Source organism: Nyctibius grandis, chromosome 7 (assembly GCF_013368605.1).
Source record: "Nyctibius grandis isolate bNycGra1 chromosome 7, bNycGra1.pri, whole genome shotgun sequence".
Lineage (NCBI taxonomy): Eukaryota > Metazoa > Chordata > Aves > Nyctibiiformes > Nyctibiidae > Nyctibius > Nyctibius grandis.
This window is the reverse complement of record NC_090664.1, coordinates 14,085,914-14,100,425: the sequence shown is the minus strand read 5'-3', so window position 1 is coordinate 14,100,425 and position 14,512 is coordinate 14,085,914. Positions and strand designations below refer to the sequence as shown.

At 36.2% G+C, this 14,512-nt stretch overlaps 1 protein-coding gene across 3 annotated transcripts in view; it reads right to left on the bottom strand.

The window, feature by feature from the left end:
* NEK10 (NIMA related kinase 10) overlaps window positions 1-14,512 on the bottom strand; it is a 99,539-nt gene that overhangs the window by 62,363 nt on the left and 22,664 nt on the right. For 2 of the 3 annotated variants that reach the window (XM_068405036.1, XM_068405037.1), the window contains exons 16-22: window positions 14,144-14,246; window positions 13,908-14,036; window positions 13,240-13,377; window positions 12,506-12,551; window positions 11,937-12,058; window positions 11,633-11,735; window positions 2,168-2,243 (exon numbers count right to left, since the gene is read on the bottom strand). In XM_068405036.1, the coding sequence (XP_068261137.1) occupies window positions 2,168-2,243; window positions 11,633-11,735; window positions 11,937-12,058; window positions 12,506-12,551; window positions 13,240-13,377; window positions 13,908-14,036; window positions 14,144-14,246 (717 nt within the window). The remainder of the gene's footprint in view (window positions 1-2,167; window positions 2,244-11,632; window positions 11,736-11,936; window positions 12,059-12,505; window positions 12,552-13,239; window positions 13,378-13,907; window positions 14,037-14,143; window positions 14,247-14,512) is intronic. The other variant, XM_068405038.1, reaches the window with a different exon arrangement.

The window sequence follows — 14,512 nt, the reverse complement described above, 5'->3', positions numbered from 1 at the left end:
CTTAAATACCCAAACTATCACTCGCAGATTGTTGCATCACTCACAGATTGTGCTATGCTTCAGGAGTATTCGGAGAACCAATTAAGTCAGCCTTGCAATTACCTACTTTTGCTCACTAAGAAGCCAGCATATGTATTAGTCTTCAAGGTATTGGACTTGAATATTTAACACATACAAGGAACTCACTTTTGAAGCTATTTTAGGATTTAGCGATTTCTAGGATTAACTGTCAATCATTATCATTCTGGCACTAGGAAATCACAAGTAACAATTTAAAAAGTAGCAACATGGATTATATTCAACTGCCAAATGCCTGAGTTCTTGACACTCTCTCTTAATTCAGAAGAGCCACCAGTAGCTCCCTCGATAGCTTTGACCCTTTAGTTGCTTATTACAAGCACGCACGCCGAGCATTCTGGCAGGTATATGGCCATCACATGTGGTGACCCCTGCAGAAAAGAAGATTGAAGAAGACGGGCATCAAAAAGGCCTGTAAACTTCTGCAAAAGATATTGTCAGTGCCCCAGCCAGTGCAGTTGTCTTAGAAGAGATTTAGGATGAAACCACTTCTAGTTTTACTTAGGATAGAATGTTCTGTCTGGTTTTTTCTCCTTATTCGCAAGTATTATGTAAATTAAAAGTTCTGATGAAAACAGAAAACTATATTGGGGTATAGACTATATGCTATGCAACATTCTTGTTTGTTTATATGTCATCATTGTATTTTTTTTTCTATTCCCTATGCCAAACAAACTTCATTTTATTTACAGGAGCTAGGATTGGCAATTTATAGTAGTGGGAACAAGAGCACCAGAAAGTCCCTAAAAGAAGAAAACCAACTTCTGACCTTAGAAAGCTGGATTCTCCGTAGAAGCAACAGTGAATCTGATGAGGGGAACAGCAGCTGTTTGTAAAAGGTGTTGCAAAGAAGATGGAACAAGCACATGCAGGAATGAGGAATATTTGGATCTGCAAGGCTTCAGCTGAACATATTGTAAACATATTTCCTTAATAAAGCAGTAGTTAGGGTAGGCAAAGCTTAACCAATAGTTTTGCAAATGAAGAGAGGGATCCAAAACTGTGGCACAGAATAGCAATTCCTTAATTGATTTCTGATGTTAGCATTCCAATCAACAGAAATTCTCAGCTTAAATGGAAGGCCCAGAACACATCAACTGTTATTAGATGAATACTGAGCTTGTGCTTTCCACAATTTAGATTTTTACCCAATTACATTTGCTCGCTTTTTTTTTGCAATACAGTAACCTCAATTAACACACATGTTTCTTATTTATGCATCATGCAACACAAAAATCAATACTCTATCCTGCCCACAATTACTTTTGTTTGAAAGAATCTGACATGCATATAATACCCTCAATTACATGCACTGTTTACATATTGAGGGGAACCTCGTGGATAGGAAATGCTTTCTATTCCATGCTCCTGAGAAAACAAAACACAAGGCCAGCAGTAATCTAGGGACTTAGGTAGCTATATTGGTACTGCGATTTAATGGCAATATGGTTCCTCACTCTGGCTTGCCCACAAATGGAGTGCCAAAGGAAACTGCAGCTCATTCAGCAGACTGAATAGCCTATTGTCTAAGGCAGAATTTTAGAGCAGTCATTTATGCGTTTACTAAGCTTAAATTGCAAACAATCTGTGTCGTGTTTTTCTACCTTTGAAAATTCCACACTTCAGACAATTTTTTTCAGTTTAATTATTAAAACCAACTGCCTACTGATCCAAAACAAATCTACTACCATTATTTTCAAATATTTTTCAGAAGGTAAGTTGTCTACACATACAATGTAACTGAACACTGAAGGCACAATTACATTAAAAGCCATTAAAATTAATTATATTTTTTACATATATATTTTTATAGCTTGAAAACACCTTTCTTTATCTATAAGGATATAAGTAGATGAATAAGTTACTACACAACCGCAGTTACATCATTTTTGCACCAACTTAGCCCACAGTAACCACCACATGCAAGAACAGGCAACAGCAAAATAGGCAGGAAACCGACTATTGCAGAGTAGCTGTGGGTGGGTAACTTGCACCTCGTTCCTTACTCCATTGTAACACGCCTGTCGGCTTCAAAAAAGTAACTGTGAAGATGGAAATCACTGGACTGAACGTTGTATGCAATACTTACCACGAGTATAGAATGGTTCCCACTACTGATGTAAGTTTGCTGTTTTCTTGCTTTTGCTTTGCAAGCCCAAAGTCAGCTACAATAAAGGAAAAAAGATTCACATGTCAATAATCACCCTCTTTGCATGACAATCAGTGCTGGTTCACAACAGCTGAAAAGTTCAGGGAGGGTGGAAGGGAGGTTTAGGAGTTTTTTTATCTTTTATATTTCGCAGTATTGGATCATACTATCTTCCTATCTCCACATTAATCAATAACTTATGTTTGAATCAGGCCTACTAGCTTTAAAAATATTATAAACACACCTTTGACGCTTTCAATCCAAACTACATGACCAGTTTCAGGTTTCTATTAATATATTCCAATCAACTGCATGACAATGGTAAGTATCTAATAAGCAGTGATCTAATGCCCAAATTAATGGAAAAATTAATGTAATGAAGTTAGTAATTATTTCACTTTCATTCAAATTATGATAGCTGGGAATGGCAGACTTTCTCAGAAATTTAATTTCACAGAAATATGGGGGGGGTCTAATATCTGAATAGTTCATGTTCAGATTTCATTTGGTAAGAAATAATGGTGAATCTTAGCCTTGTGACAAAAGCTGTAGATTTAGATGATCACGCAATTATGTTAATAAGTGCCTTTTGTGTAATTATCAGGTAGTCTTTCATAAAATTGTCACACACAGTCTTTAAGGATGATATTTTTAATCCCAGTTCCATGCAAACAGTTCATTTTTTTCAATTCACTACTCTGCTGCTGCCTCAACGCAACAATGCAGCTAAGGTACATTGCTCTTTATTACACCCAAGCACAGAGAGCAAAAGAAAATCATTGTACTTGTTAGTCTGTTAATAAATTTGGTATTATAATAGTACTTCAGAATTGGGAAGATTTGTGTGGTAAATAATATTCTGTAAAATATTTTAAGGCTCCTTTTCTACTTGGAGAGAGCCCATACCACTCCTATTCCAACTGTTTTTGCAGTGAGTTAGTTCATAAACATTTTAGTCCAAAATGTTTCTACTCACCAAAAAAAGCTCCAGATCAGAAGAAACACAAGTAAGAAAAATTAGATTCTGTTGGCTCTTGCTCAGTGTGAGCCTTAAGAGACTGAAAAGGAGTAGATCATAGAATCATAGGGATGGTTTGGGTTAGAAGGGACCTTAAAGATCATCTAGCTCCAACCCCCCTGCCATGGGCAGGGACACCTTTCCACTAGACCAGGTTGTCCAAAGCCTCATCCAACATGGCCTTAAACACTGCCAGGGAGGGGGCATCCCATTAGATCTCTTATTCAGAAAGGGCCTTTGATAAGAAAGCCAAATCTAGCTACCCAGGCCACAGATCATTTTTCTTTGAACAAAATGTTCAAAAAAGGACTAGCTCTGCAGTACTTGGAAAATATAAGTAGAAAGAATGCTAAATTAACAGGATCACTGAGAGGCCTCCCTTTTGCTCTTGAGTTAAGACAGACCTCAGGCAGTTCACTCCAGGGGATATTAATCCAGAGGTTTTTGCAATGTTGATACTTCCCTGAATTAATTGGGGTGAGTAATGCTAAATTTCCTCCTTCACATAATATTCTATGAAGAAAGAGTATTAAGACATATCTATCAATAAATTCAGTTCCTGGTGCTTGAAAGATTTAGGAAAGGAAAGAGGAGAGCTGGGCATCTCTGTTCTGGAAGAAGTAGTCTATTTTAATACAACATAAGTGATTATCTGGAAAAAAAAAAGCAAAGGAAAAATCAGCCAGATGGAGTAAATATATTCTCTTCCTTTTAGGCTCAGGTCCTCAGAAACTGAGAGAAAAAAATCCATTTCACAGGCAAAAATCCATTTCACATTTTCCAAATTCTGCTAAACCGTCCTGACACCAGCAAGAAGCTCCTAAATACTACTGGTGCTGCCAAAGCTAAGGAACGTGAAGCACAGGAACAATCAGCTTTACATTAAACATAAATGCTTTTTTCAAGCCCATAATACAGAATTGAATGAAAAGGAACTGGCAAACATTGAACTGCTTCGAACTAGTGAAATTGCTTCTTTTAATTTATTTAGGCATCTGTCTGCAGCTTATAAATTGGTCTGCAATGTTTAATACTCCAGGAATCTTTATTTGGTATTTTATGCCAAAATTTGCTACAATAACTAACAAACGAAATCATTTCTGAGAACTGCAAGAGGCCTGCCTCCCATACCATTATATGAAGATATGACCAAATACAAAGATGACTCCTGTTAACTGGTATTTATTGTTTCAGCTGTGAACTGAGGCTTGATTAATGAGGACCCACTTGCGACAATTCATATCTGGCAATTTCCTGAAAGAGCTTCACACTATAGCAGTGTGTCTTTTAGAAGCTGGAAGAGAATTGTGAGAGCAAGATTACTCAATAGTTGCTCAGCTTCTTATGAACTTTACCCAAGTGTCAGCATTTAGCACAGAGACCTACATAAATCTTTGATCTGATCTAGTGATTCTTATATTATGATCTTACTGGTCATTCCTGAAATTCAAAATCCTACTTATTGAAGTAGGCTTCCTGAACCATCTTGATTTACTACAGTTAATTTGTCCAGTGGTACACCAAGCATTAAGACATAGCTCATAAGTACAGGAATGGGCCTATCCTCAGAAGCTAGACCTAACCAATTCACACATATCTGTGTGAATGCAGATGCGTCTGATCACAAATCCCACCAATTTCAGAATGAAATACAAACCTTACAGCTTCCAAATATTTTCCTACAGCTTCCATTCTCACACAAGAAAGCAACCTACCAATTAACAGAAGTGTTGTTGAGTACTTGCTGGAAGGAACTATATCAACGTTGACAATATCACAATAAATATCCGTAGAATAAAGGTGGCCAGAGAAAAATGGAAAAGCCAAGCCATTAGAGAATCATACTGAGAAGGCTAATGAAGGCTTTGTAAGCCAGTACATTAGATGCACAAAAACAAACGCTGGTAAGAGCAAAGGCAAAGAGATAGCACAAAACAGAAGGAAAAGAGAGGGCAGGCAGGCCACCCAGCCACCACCACCATCAGGATGCAGAACTGCATGCTGCATCAGTCCATCCAAAGGGGAAATTATAAAACCATCTTAGTGATTCAGAGCAAGATTCTATGAGAAAGATGAGCTAATAACCCTCTGCCATAAAAAAAAGACCAATCCTGCCCCTCTTTTGCACTATCTCTGGAAAGCAGCTCATGCACTTGTGTCTTGGTGAGTTTAGCTCACCCTTTTTCTAGGCTAGTTTTGTGGTGCTTTGCTCTAGTCCCAGAGCCGATATTGCAGTCCTAAAATCATTGAATTGTCTACCACCTCAGAGGATTTTTGTTGCCCTCTGTAGTCTTGCAATGCAGGAATAAAATGATATTAAAGAGGCCACTCCCTCATCCCCAAAAATAACAAACCCCCTCATTTGACTGTTAGATTGTCCCATGTGAATAGATTCCCACGTGAATTACAATTCATATCACCACTACAAATTAATTGTGCATCCTAATACATGAGCGCTTGTAAACTGATGGGGAATGGTAGGTGCACCAAACCTAGCAAACAAGTTTTTCTAAAATAAAATTCCATGGCAATAGCTGTTGGTGCTTTGTCTATTGTGCAACCTCAACTGACGTATTTCTTTACAGCTAATTTCCCTAACGGCTGGAAGCTTGACATCTTTCATTGAAGATGAAGTTTATTTTTAAGTCTGTTCAAAGACAATAAAAAATGAACAAACTTCCACCATTAGATGGATCTTTATAAACTATGACTAGACATGCAATTTCACCAGCAATTCACTCCCAATAGTCATATCTCTCCCACGAGTATATTATATTTGACTAGATTTTGTACTGTGATAGTACAACATTAAGCCTTTAGGGTTTTTCCCTCTGTATACCCAGGAATCTAGAAAGCTGACTATTTCTTAACAAAAAAAAAAAAAAAACACAACAACAACAGCTAAAGAACCATGCAAGACCGTCCTTAAATAGGAAAGAAAAATTAACATAAAATGATGCAGTCATAATCCTTTAGATTCTGAAACACCCCTCTTCACTCATTTTCACTTGTTCACATTGTGTTTAGGGTAGCAGGGTAAGTGGTAATGAAGCAAGATTGTTTTCAGAAAACATTACATGCCAGGGGAAGAGGGCATGAAGGAAGAGAGAACTATGAAAAAATGAGTAGGTTGACTTGACTACCTATCTGTAACCTCCTACAGAATGATTCTCTTCAACTTTCATAATATACTGAATTAGAAAGTTTTTTGTAAATCTTAGCAATCTCTTTAAATGAGCATTTTCGGTACCTGGAATGTTTTTCCTCTTTTTGTTGACAGGATATGGGTTTTCATTTCATTTTATCTCCCAAAGATTTTACCTAATAGATTGATCTTCTACAGTAAAAACAAGAGGAAAATTTTCCAGATACATCTTAACAACACTGATCTCATATTTGCACATTTGCACATTTGTTGCCTTATTTATATTTGAACGCTCTTTGAAAATGCCATTATTTTTTTCCTAAAATCAAATATGCACACAAAGACCAAAAGCAAAGCAAAAAAGGAGGATCAATGGAGTATCAAATTCACCACATATGTGAACTTCAGACCTACTCAGGTCAGATTTGCACTGTGTCCCCGTTGAACAGTTTCTTCTTCTACCCTGAAAGGCTCAGGATGAGACAAAATCACTTTGCTTCTCTTCAGCAAGTTTGCAACTGTAATCAAGAAAGTTTGTTGGCAACTTACTGAGTTACAGTGTTCTGGAAGATAAAACTAGAACTTTATTTTATTTTCCATGAAATCATATCCTAAAATCAAGATAATCCGCAATTTAATCAACAGTCGTACATACTTACTCTACTCTTTTCCATCAACAGAATGGGAACAGAATTAATTTCTCATCATTCCCAAACACTCCTTTCTAGCCTATTTTATCATAAACCTTTGTGTGCGCTAATATCAATGCTTTGTAAACTCAGTCTACTAATCTGTCAGTTTTGTGAAGCTTGTAACTTCTGTGCTAAAGAACATTAGCATTGATACATGTCTAGAACTGAGATTTTGTAGAGAGAGATGCGATTGTGCTATTAATCCACCAACAGTGCCAGAATGTTTGAATTTACAAGCGGTGAATGTAATAAGTGTAAAATTCTACTCAGCCTATTACGGAAGCTTTGAAAATGGAGTACTACAAGCATTTTCCTTGAATCTTAGTATGAAGGCTAGGAATTCTGATAGTGAAGACTGGTTAAATGAGCTGTGTAATGTGCAAAAAAACCTACCAGTGATCCAAGTGACTCTGAAAAGTAGTGACTAACACACAACAGACACTAGTATATCCACTTTAACCTCCATGGCCACAGCTTCTCTGGGCATGGCACAGAATCAAGAGCCAATAGGTCTTTTAACAAATGCACTCAACAAGCAAGTATTCTGAATTACAAAAATAACAGATTTCTTCCAGCATCCAGCAACTATTTGACCTTTTCAAGTCTCATTCACTTCACCATTCTGACACTTCATGGCTGCCTGCTATGATTAGAAGTATATGAGGCAGGCAAGTTGTCTCAAAACTAGTATTCTGCTGCTATATAATCCTAGGTTTCAGTTCCATACAGATCCTTTCTGCTGCTATTGTATCACGTGTACTAAACATTAAACCGAGCATGCCACTCAAAAGAGCGTATGGAACCCTTCACAATTCTCCTTAACATCAGACCTGAAAGGTATCAAAGTGATTCTACACAGCCCTCTTTGACCATCAAGATTCTAAACCTTGCTACAACTAGATGACACTGAGGAAAAGTGATGATATACAAAGTCTTCTGTTTTGTCCTACAAACAGATGTGCCTATGGAGCTCTAGAGAGAAATATGCTGTGCTAGAAACAAAACACAGCCACAGTAAAATATAGCTGCAATAAAAGCAGATACACATTTTAAATTCAGAAAACTGTAACTTCTCAATGTCTTATATAAAAAGGCTGGGCAGATTAAACTGAGAGCCACAGATAATACTCGTTCAATGAATCTCTAAAACCCTAAAATTCTACTCTTTTTTTTGTGTGTGTCAGAAATTATAAATCAGACATTCATCCTGACTAGAGATGTACAATTTCAGTAACACTCTCCTACCGATTTAGAATGAGATGTTTTCTGAAATTGCACATTAGCATGATTTAATATTTATATTATCGCAGCATTTGTAGCTCAACCAATTACAATTAAATGCTGTACCAACATAGAAGAGATGGTAGTTATGGCCCCCTTCCTATCAAATTTATGTCAGAGATGAAACAAAACAAATAAGTAGGGTGGGCAGTTCCAGAGACTACATAACATCAGGATGCTTAAAATTCTCTACAGTCAGAAACAGAGATCGTATATCACCACTAGCCTGGCTAGGATCGGATTGTAAATGTCTGTTTCCATTTGCAACAACACATGACTTGAAAGAGCCTGAAAAAGATTGGGATGATTCAGATTTAATTGACATGTGTAAAAGACGTCATGGGAAATGCAAAGAAAGTTATATAATCTTCACACTAGAATGAAGTACCTCCTGGACTTAGGACTTTCATTTGTATCTTGCATAAGTTTAAAAACAAAACAATAAACAAAAGACCTGGATAAAGATCATGTCTAATTACACTCAATATTTAAGAAAAAGAACATACAGTGTGAATATATGGATTAAAAAATCTTCCAGCTATTACCTCAGGTGTTCTTTTTTCAGTAACACCTATAGAGATGATATTCAGAGACCATCTCTAGAAAAGTCCCCTCATAGCTTAATCTTACATAGTGCCAGGCTGGTTGCAGAGTTCTCTGCCTGTACAAATTTCAGTTTTCAGCCACCTTTCACCATAGGTTCCTGCCTACCAAGTTCTGCTGGAATTGTTCTACAAGAGCCACCTTGTAGAACAACTCATTTCTCCATGAATTCAGGACAAGCAAGCATAATTCTTCAGCAGGTTTATTTTTTTCCTGTCCTGACAGCAAGGTGGGAACATCTCCCACACTATAAACTCCTTTCCTTTTCAACCAAGGTAAACTCAGAAACTGTACGAGAGATCGTCATGGGATTTGGAATGCAAGTGGCTCAGTTCTCACATACATGGTGAGAAACGCCTACCTGTGGGTCCCAGAACTTTCTTAAAGTATTTCATTGTTGGGGCTGTTGCATAGCCATGCACAGTACAGAATGAAAGTCTTGGTGTATAGAAGGACTTTGCACCAATGTATTACTTTATTCTTTTTTTCTTTTAAATCAAAATCTACCATGAGAGTCTGAGACTAAGGCACCTATTTGAAGAACATTAGTTACAGAGGAATAAGCTGCCTTTGTTATATGGTCAGCTTGCAGATTCTCATAGCAAAAGATAAACAAGAGTTACTATTTCCAGGACTGATTGACAAAAAGAAAAAAGAGCAGGATAAGATACACAAGCTTCTTTTACGAAACAAAATAATTTGGACCATCAGAGACCATATCTTGATTATATACTTGCACAACACTGCTTCACAGGTAGTCCACAGGAATATTACTCCAGTTAGATTGAGACAAGTTTTGGACAGTTTTGAGACTTGAAAGACTCAGAAAATTAAACTCTCTCTCTTTGCGATGACTGCGCAGCTTGTAAACACAGAACTACAGTTCTGAGTAGATCTTAGAGCAGATCCTCTCCTTTTATAAAAGCTGACAGGTCAAACTCACTGCAGAGGCAGATTTAAGATTTCTCAATATTTGAGCATACGCTTCCACCTTCATCTGACATTTTGTTATAACTTTCATCTAGAACCACTTGAAATTCTCAAATGGATAGTACACTTATCCACAAATACTGTGAGACATAGTTATTAAGATCACAAATGCTCCACTCTTAGGTACACATAAACTGTATGAGTTAGGCGTAATACCACAACATGCACCAATACAGTACATATACACTATCATCGAAAAGTAAATTATTCTTAATTTCGTTAAGGTTGTAAAACAACAAGGCTCAATAAAATTCAGAAGTAATAGATAAAAGAGCTTCAGCTCCCTCAGCAAATTCAATGTACATCGGAACTAATTAAAGCACTAAAGTGTTTGTTTAAATATTGCAATAGTTTAGAACCAATCACTGTATAAATGGTCAAAATAAGTTTCAGTTCTTCCAGTTTTCCTCAGCTCCTGTAAATCTTTGACAGAAATATAAAATGGTTTCAAGGACAGTTTTAAAGCTTACATTGAAAGTACATTTACACTTCAGACTGGACCAGGGGTAAGGCAAAGGTGTTAAATGCAAGACAAGAGTGCCCCTTAGTGGCAGTATGTTGATATAAAATACAACTACCTGATACTTCATTTTAAAATAATATTCTGAATATTTATTTTCATCTCTCAGGGACAAATGCTCCACTAAATCACTTTCTTTCAAAACTATATGTCCTGGTTTGGACTAGGGCAGAACCAATTCTCCTTTCAGCCTTAAACAGTGACATTATATCGTTACCAAGAGTCAGAGTTTTTTAATACACACTTAAACTCATTCCTTATTAAATTGTATATACACCATCAGGTATAAATATTTACTATAAAACAACAGTCGTTAAATATATTTGCCTATTATAGCTGAGTGTTTTGTGGTTTGTGTGTGCATATGTCTACACTTCCCCGTTATTTTTTAAAGAGAGACTGATTTTTATTTCAAGACTACTCACAACAATTCTGCAGTATTCACGTTGTTTAATTAGTTCCGTGTCATGAGCAGTAAGAAAGCAGACAGTAGTTCTTTGAGAATTTTAAAAACTACAGTATCTGAATTCCCTATAAGGCTTGCTGGTGTACCAGATTGTGTTAATTCACTCAGAGAGTAGAACTTTGTCATACTTTGGAGTACTGCTTTCAAAGCCTATCCTGAAACCTTCCTAGGCTCCTTCCTCTACACTGTGGAGATTATAGAAGCGTACGTCAAGAACATTCACTACTACAGGCTTAGACAAAGGGCACCTCACTGCAGCTGATCACTGGGAACAACTGATGAGTACTAAAAAATTGCATGGTAGAATTGGAATAGAACAGATTGCTGTTGTACTTCGTATGTTCATTAGCACTTGTTATCTAATCTGGTTATCTCAATATTCTTGCTTACTTCAACAAAAACAGGCCTTGAAGCATAACTACAGTTCAATTTTTTTAGGGCTAAATCATCTCCTCCGTCATATTTGACACACATAGCTGCAAAAAATAGTCATGGCTGATGACACCTGGTGGTAATGATCACAAAATCTGCATTAGCAATTATTTTACACAACAGTATAATAATGCAATAATTTACTAGCTTCCACGTATGGTGACCAGTGCCTGGGAATCTGAAAACTTCTGAGAGTTTCAGTAAAGAAATTCTACTCACATACATCATGGGAAATTCTCTTCAAGTAGTTCTACTCACTAATTGTAACTTTGTCTTTATCCCCCAGCATGACGTTGTTCGGAGTGAGATCTCTATGAACAATCCTTTTATCTTTATGCAAATAACGAAGAGCAAGACAAAGCTTAAAAACAAACAGAAAGAGCCTTACAAAGATTCTTAAAAACAACCTAAATAAAGGCACATAAAATTAAATTCATATCTGATATTAGTGCCTGATATAATAAGCATTACTTTCTCATTTATTAGCCTAACAAACATAAGTGGTGATACTAATTACATGCAGGAAAGTCCTGGTAAGAAAAAAAAAAAAGATTGCCCCTACTTGGATAAATATATGCCATATTCTTTCTTCTGTAAACTGTTGTTGCTTTTCCTTCAAAGAGTGAAAGTGTTCTCCCAATGGCACTCCCTCTATGAGCTCCATGACTATGTACAATCTGTCATCTACATAAAAGAAAATTAATTAATAGAATATTACATTTATACAGAAGGCATTTGAAAATAGAGTATTTGAGGTTAAAATATATTTTTAAAACTGCTACTTTTCACTTTTTAAAAATATATTTGTACAGACAAATACATTTTAATCATAGTTCTACTCCTTGGTATTCCATTTTTTCATCAATTTATCACAGCAACTATAAGGAATTCACTGCCTGATAATCACTCAGTGGGCACGTATATGTAGCTCACTCATTATTAAAAAAAAAAAAAACAAAAAAAAAACCCACCATTTTTCAATTTTAAAGGAATATAAGCCTGTCTGAACTGTAGCAGTTCTTGAAGAAAACTTTATCATTTATTGTTCTAATTTGACACACTCTTTCCAAGCTGTAAGTGCTATTATTACATATATAGTGCAATGTGGTAATTCTCTGCATTTATACTTACTTTCCAAGAAGGTTCTATAATACCTTACAACATTTGGATGATAAAGCTACAATGAGGAAAGAAATTTAGATGTTTAGAAGAGTTAAACTGGTGGCACAGTATTTATAATATTTAGCTACACATTGGAAGGAAGTATTCCACAAGGTTTCCACAAACTTCCTTATGAACTGCAGTGCAGTAGACCTTCACTGCTACCCAAACACAAGAAGTGTTGTTGCACATTACTAGAGCAACCAGGAGGAAAATACAGCATTATTCCTATCCACTCTTCCCTTAATAACTGAAAGAGAGTAAATGTAGTCTGAAGACAGGCAATTACGCCTGCATCAAAGTATTGGCTTTCTTAGCCTAAGAACACTGATGATCAGTCTGTTTTTTTCATTTTCAATTACAAAAAAGACTATCTTCTCACTGTATTTTAGACCCAAGAATTCATTAAATAGAACAAAGACTCATCAGTTTTCTATCACAATCTTAATTTACAGAATCCTGAAAAAAGTTCAAATACTGCCAACACAGAAAGTAAGAATCTTTAGCAACAAGCATTTGCACTGCCGCTAACACTACAGTAAGAAGGTTTTCAATATTGACATCATTCAGGTAAAAGGGGCCAGCATTGTACTGATCAGACAAAAATAGGACCAGCAGCTGGAAGCCCTGCTACATGAGAACTCACAGTTAATAATGCTAACAGCAGAATGCCCATACATGAGACTAGAGTCCATGAGACATACCTGCTCTTTAATGATAGTTAATTCAGAGACAATGTTCTTTACACTGCTGTCTCTGTCTTTTTTGTCCTTTCCAAATGCTGGATTGTGTAAATTGACTTCTTTCATTGCCAGGAGATTTTGTCCGTTATGTTTTCTAACCTATAAAAAAGATAAAGCCCTTGTAAAATTAATACAGGATGGGGACAGAAAGGATATTATTATGGCTACCAGATTAGTTATCAGAGTCATAGCTTTTTCTGTGTATGATGTGATTAGTCAAAGGAACTGGAGCCCCACAATGCATGTAAGCATTACACTGCTGAACTTGCCACAGTGTTTGAAGTAACATTATCTGTGCCCAGTGTTGCTCTTCAGATAAAACATGCTTGAATTTCTGTGGTTTTACATGGATTTGTTAGCCTTTGCAATAGACAGAAATGCTGTTTGTGGAAAGGAATTAAACGAAAATAAAAGCAGAAACCTGAGAGACACACTGGTCAATCTTATAAATACAACAGGGGACAAACAAAATCACAGTAAACACTAACAAGCCCAGATCCATAAAGGCCTTTTCACACCTGCATTCCCCTACTGAAATTCAAAGGATGGTAGTGCCTAAAATAGATATTAGACCCTCTTCATGAAACCTCCCCCCAAACCTATAAATTAATATCAAAAGTGAAGTTTACCTTATATACACTTCCAAAAGCTCCACTGCCAAGGTGCTCTAAAATTGCATAACTGCCTATATGTTTTGTAGGTGCCTTATTCTGATTCTTGCTCTCAATACTTTCAGCAATTTGCTTCAATTCATCCTCCTGGTTATAAATTAAATGACAAATAAATACAAAATATTTCATGGCTTTCTTGTGCTAAGAATGTGCAAAGAATCCAGCTTCCTAAAGCTATGAAGGTTTTTACTCACCTTTAATAAATTTAGCTTTAATACCAACTCTTCATAAGCACTGATATCACGCACATAATGTCCAATATCAATGAAGATTTCAAACAAGTCAGCAGGGAAAAGTCTACAAAAGTATAAATTTTGATATTTATTTTAGAAGCAGTGTACACTAGCTATTAATCTACAGCAGAGACTTTTCAATGTTTATTATTACAACTTACTTTAGAACCTTCTAAAACACTTATTTTTTACTAATCTGTTCAGATATTAACCCTCTAACACTATACATAGGAGTTAAAGGCCCTTTCAAAAGTCAGACTTCAGCCTCCATGGGTTGGGTATTAACATAAATGCCAGTTCTCCAAAGAAGTATAAGCCTCTTTAAAGTCA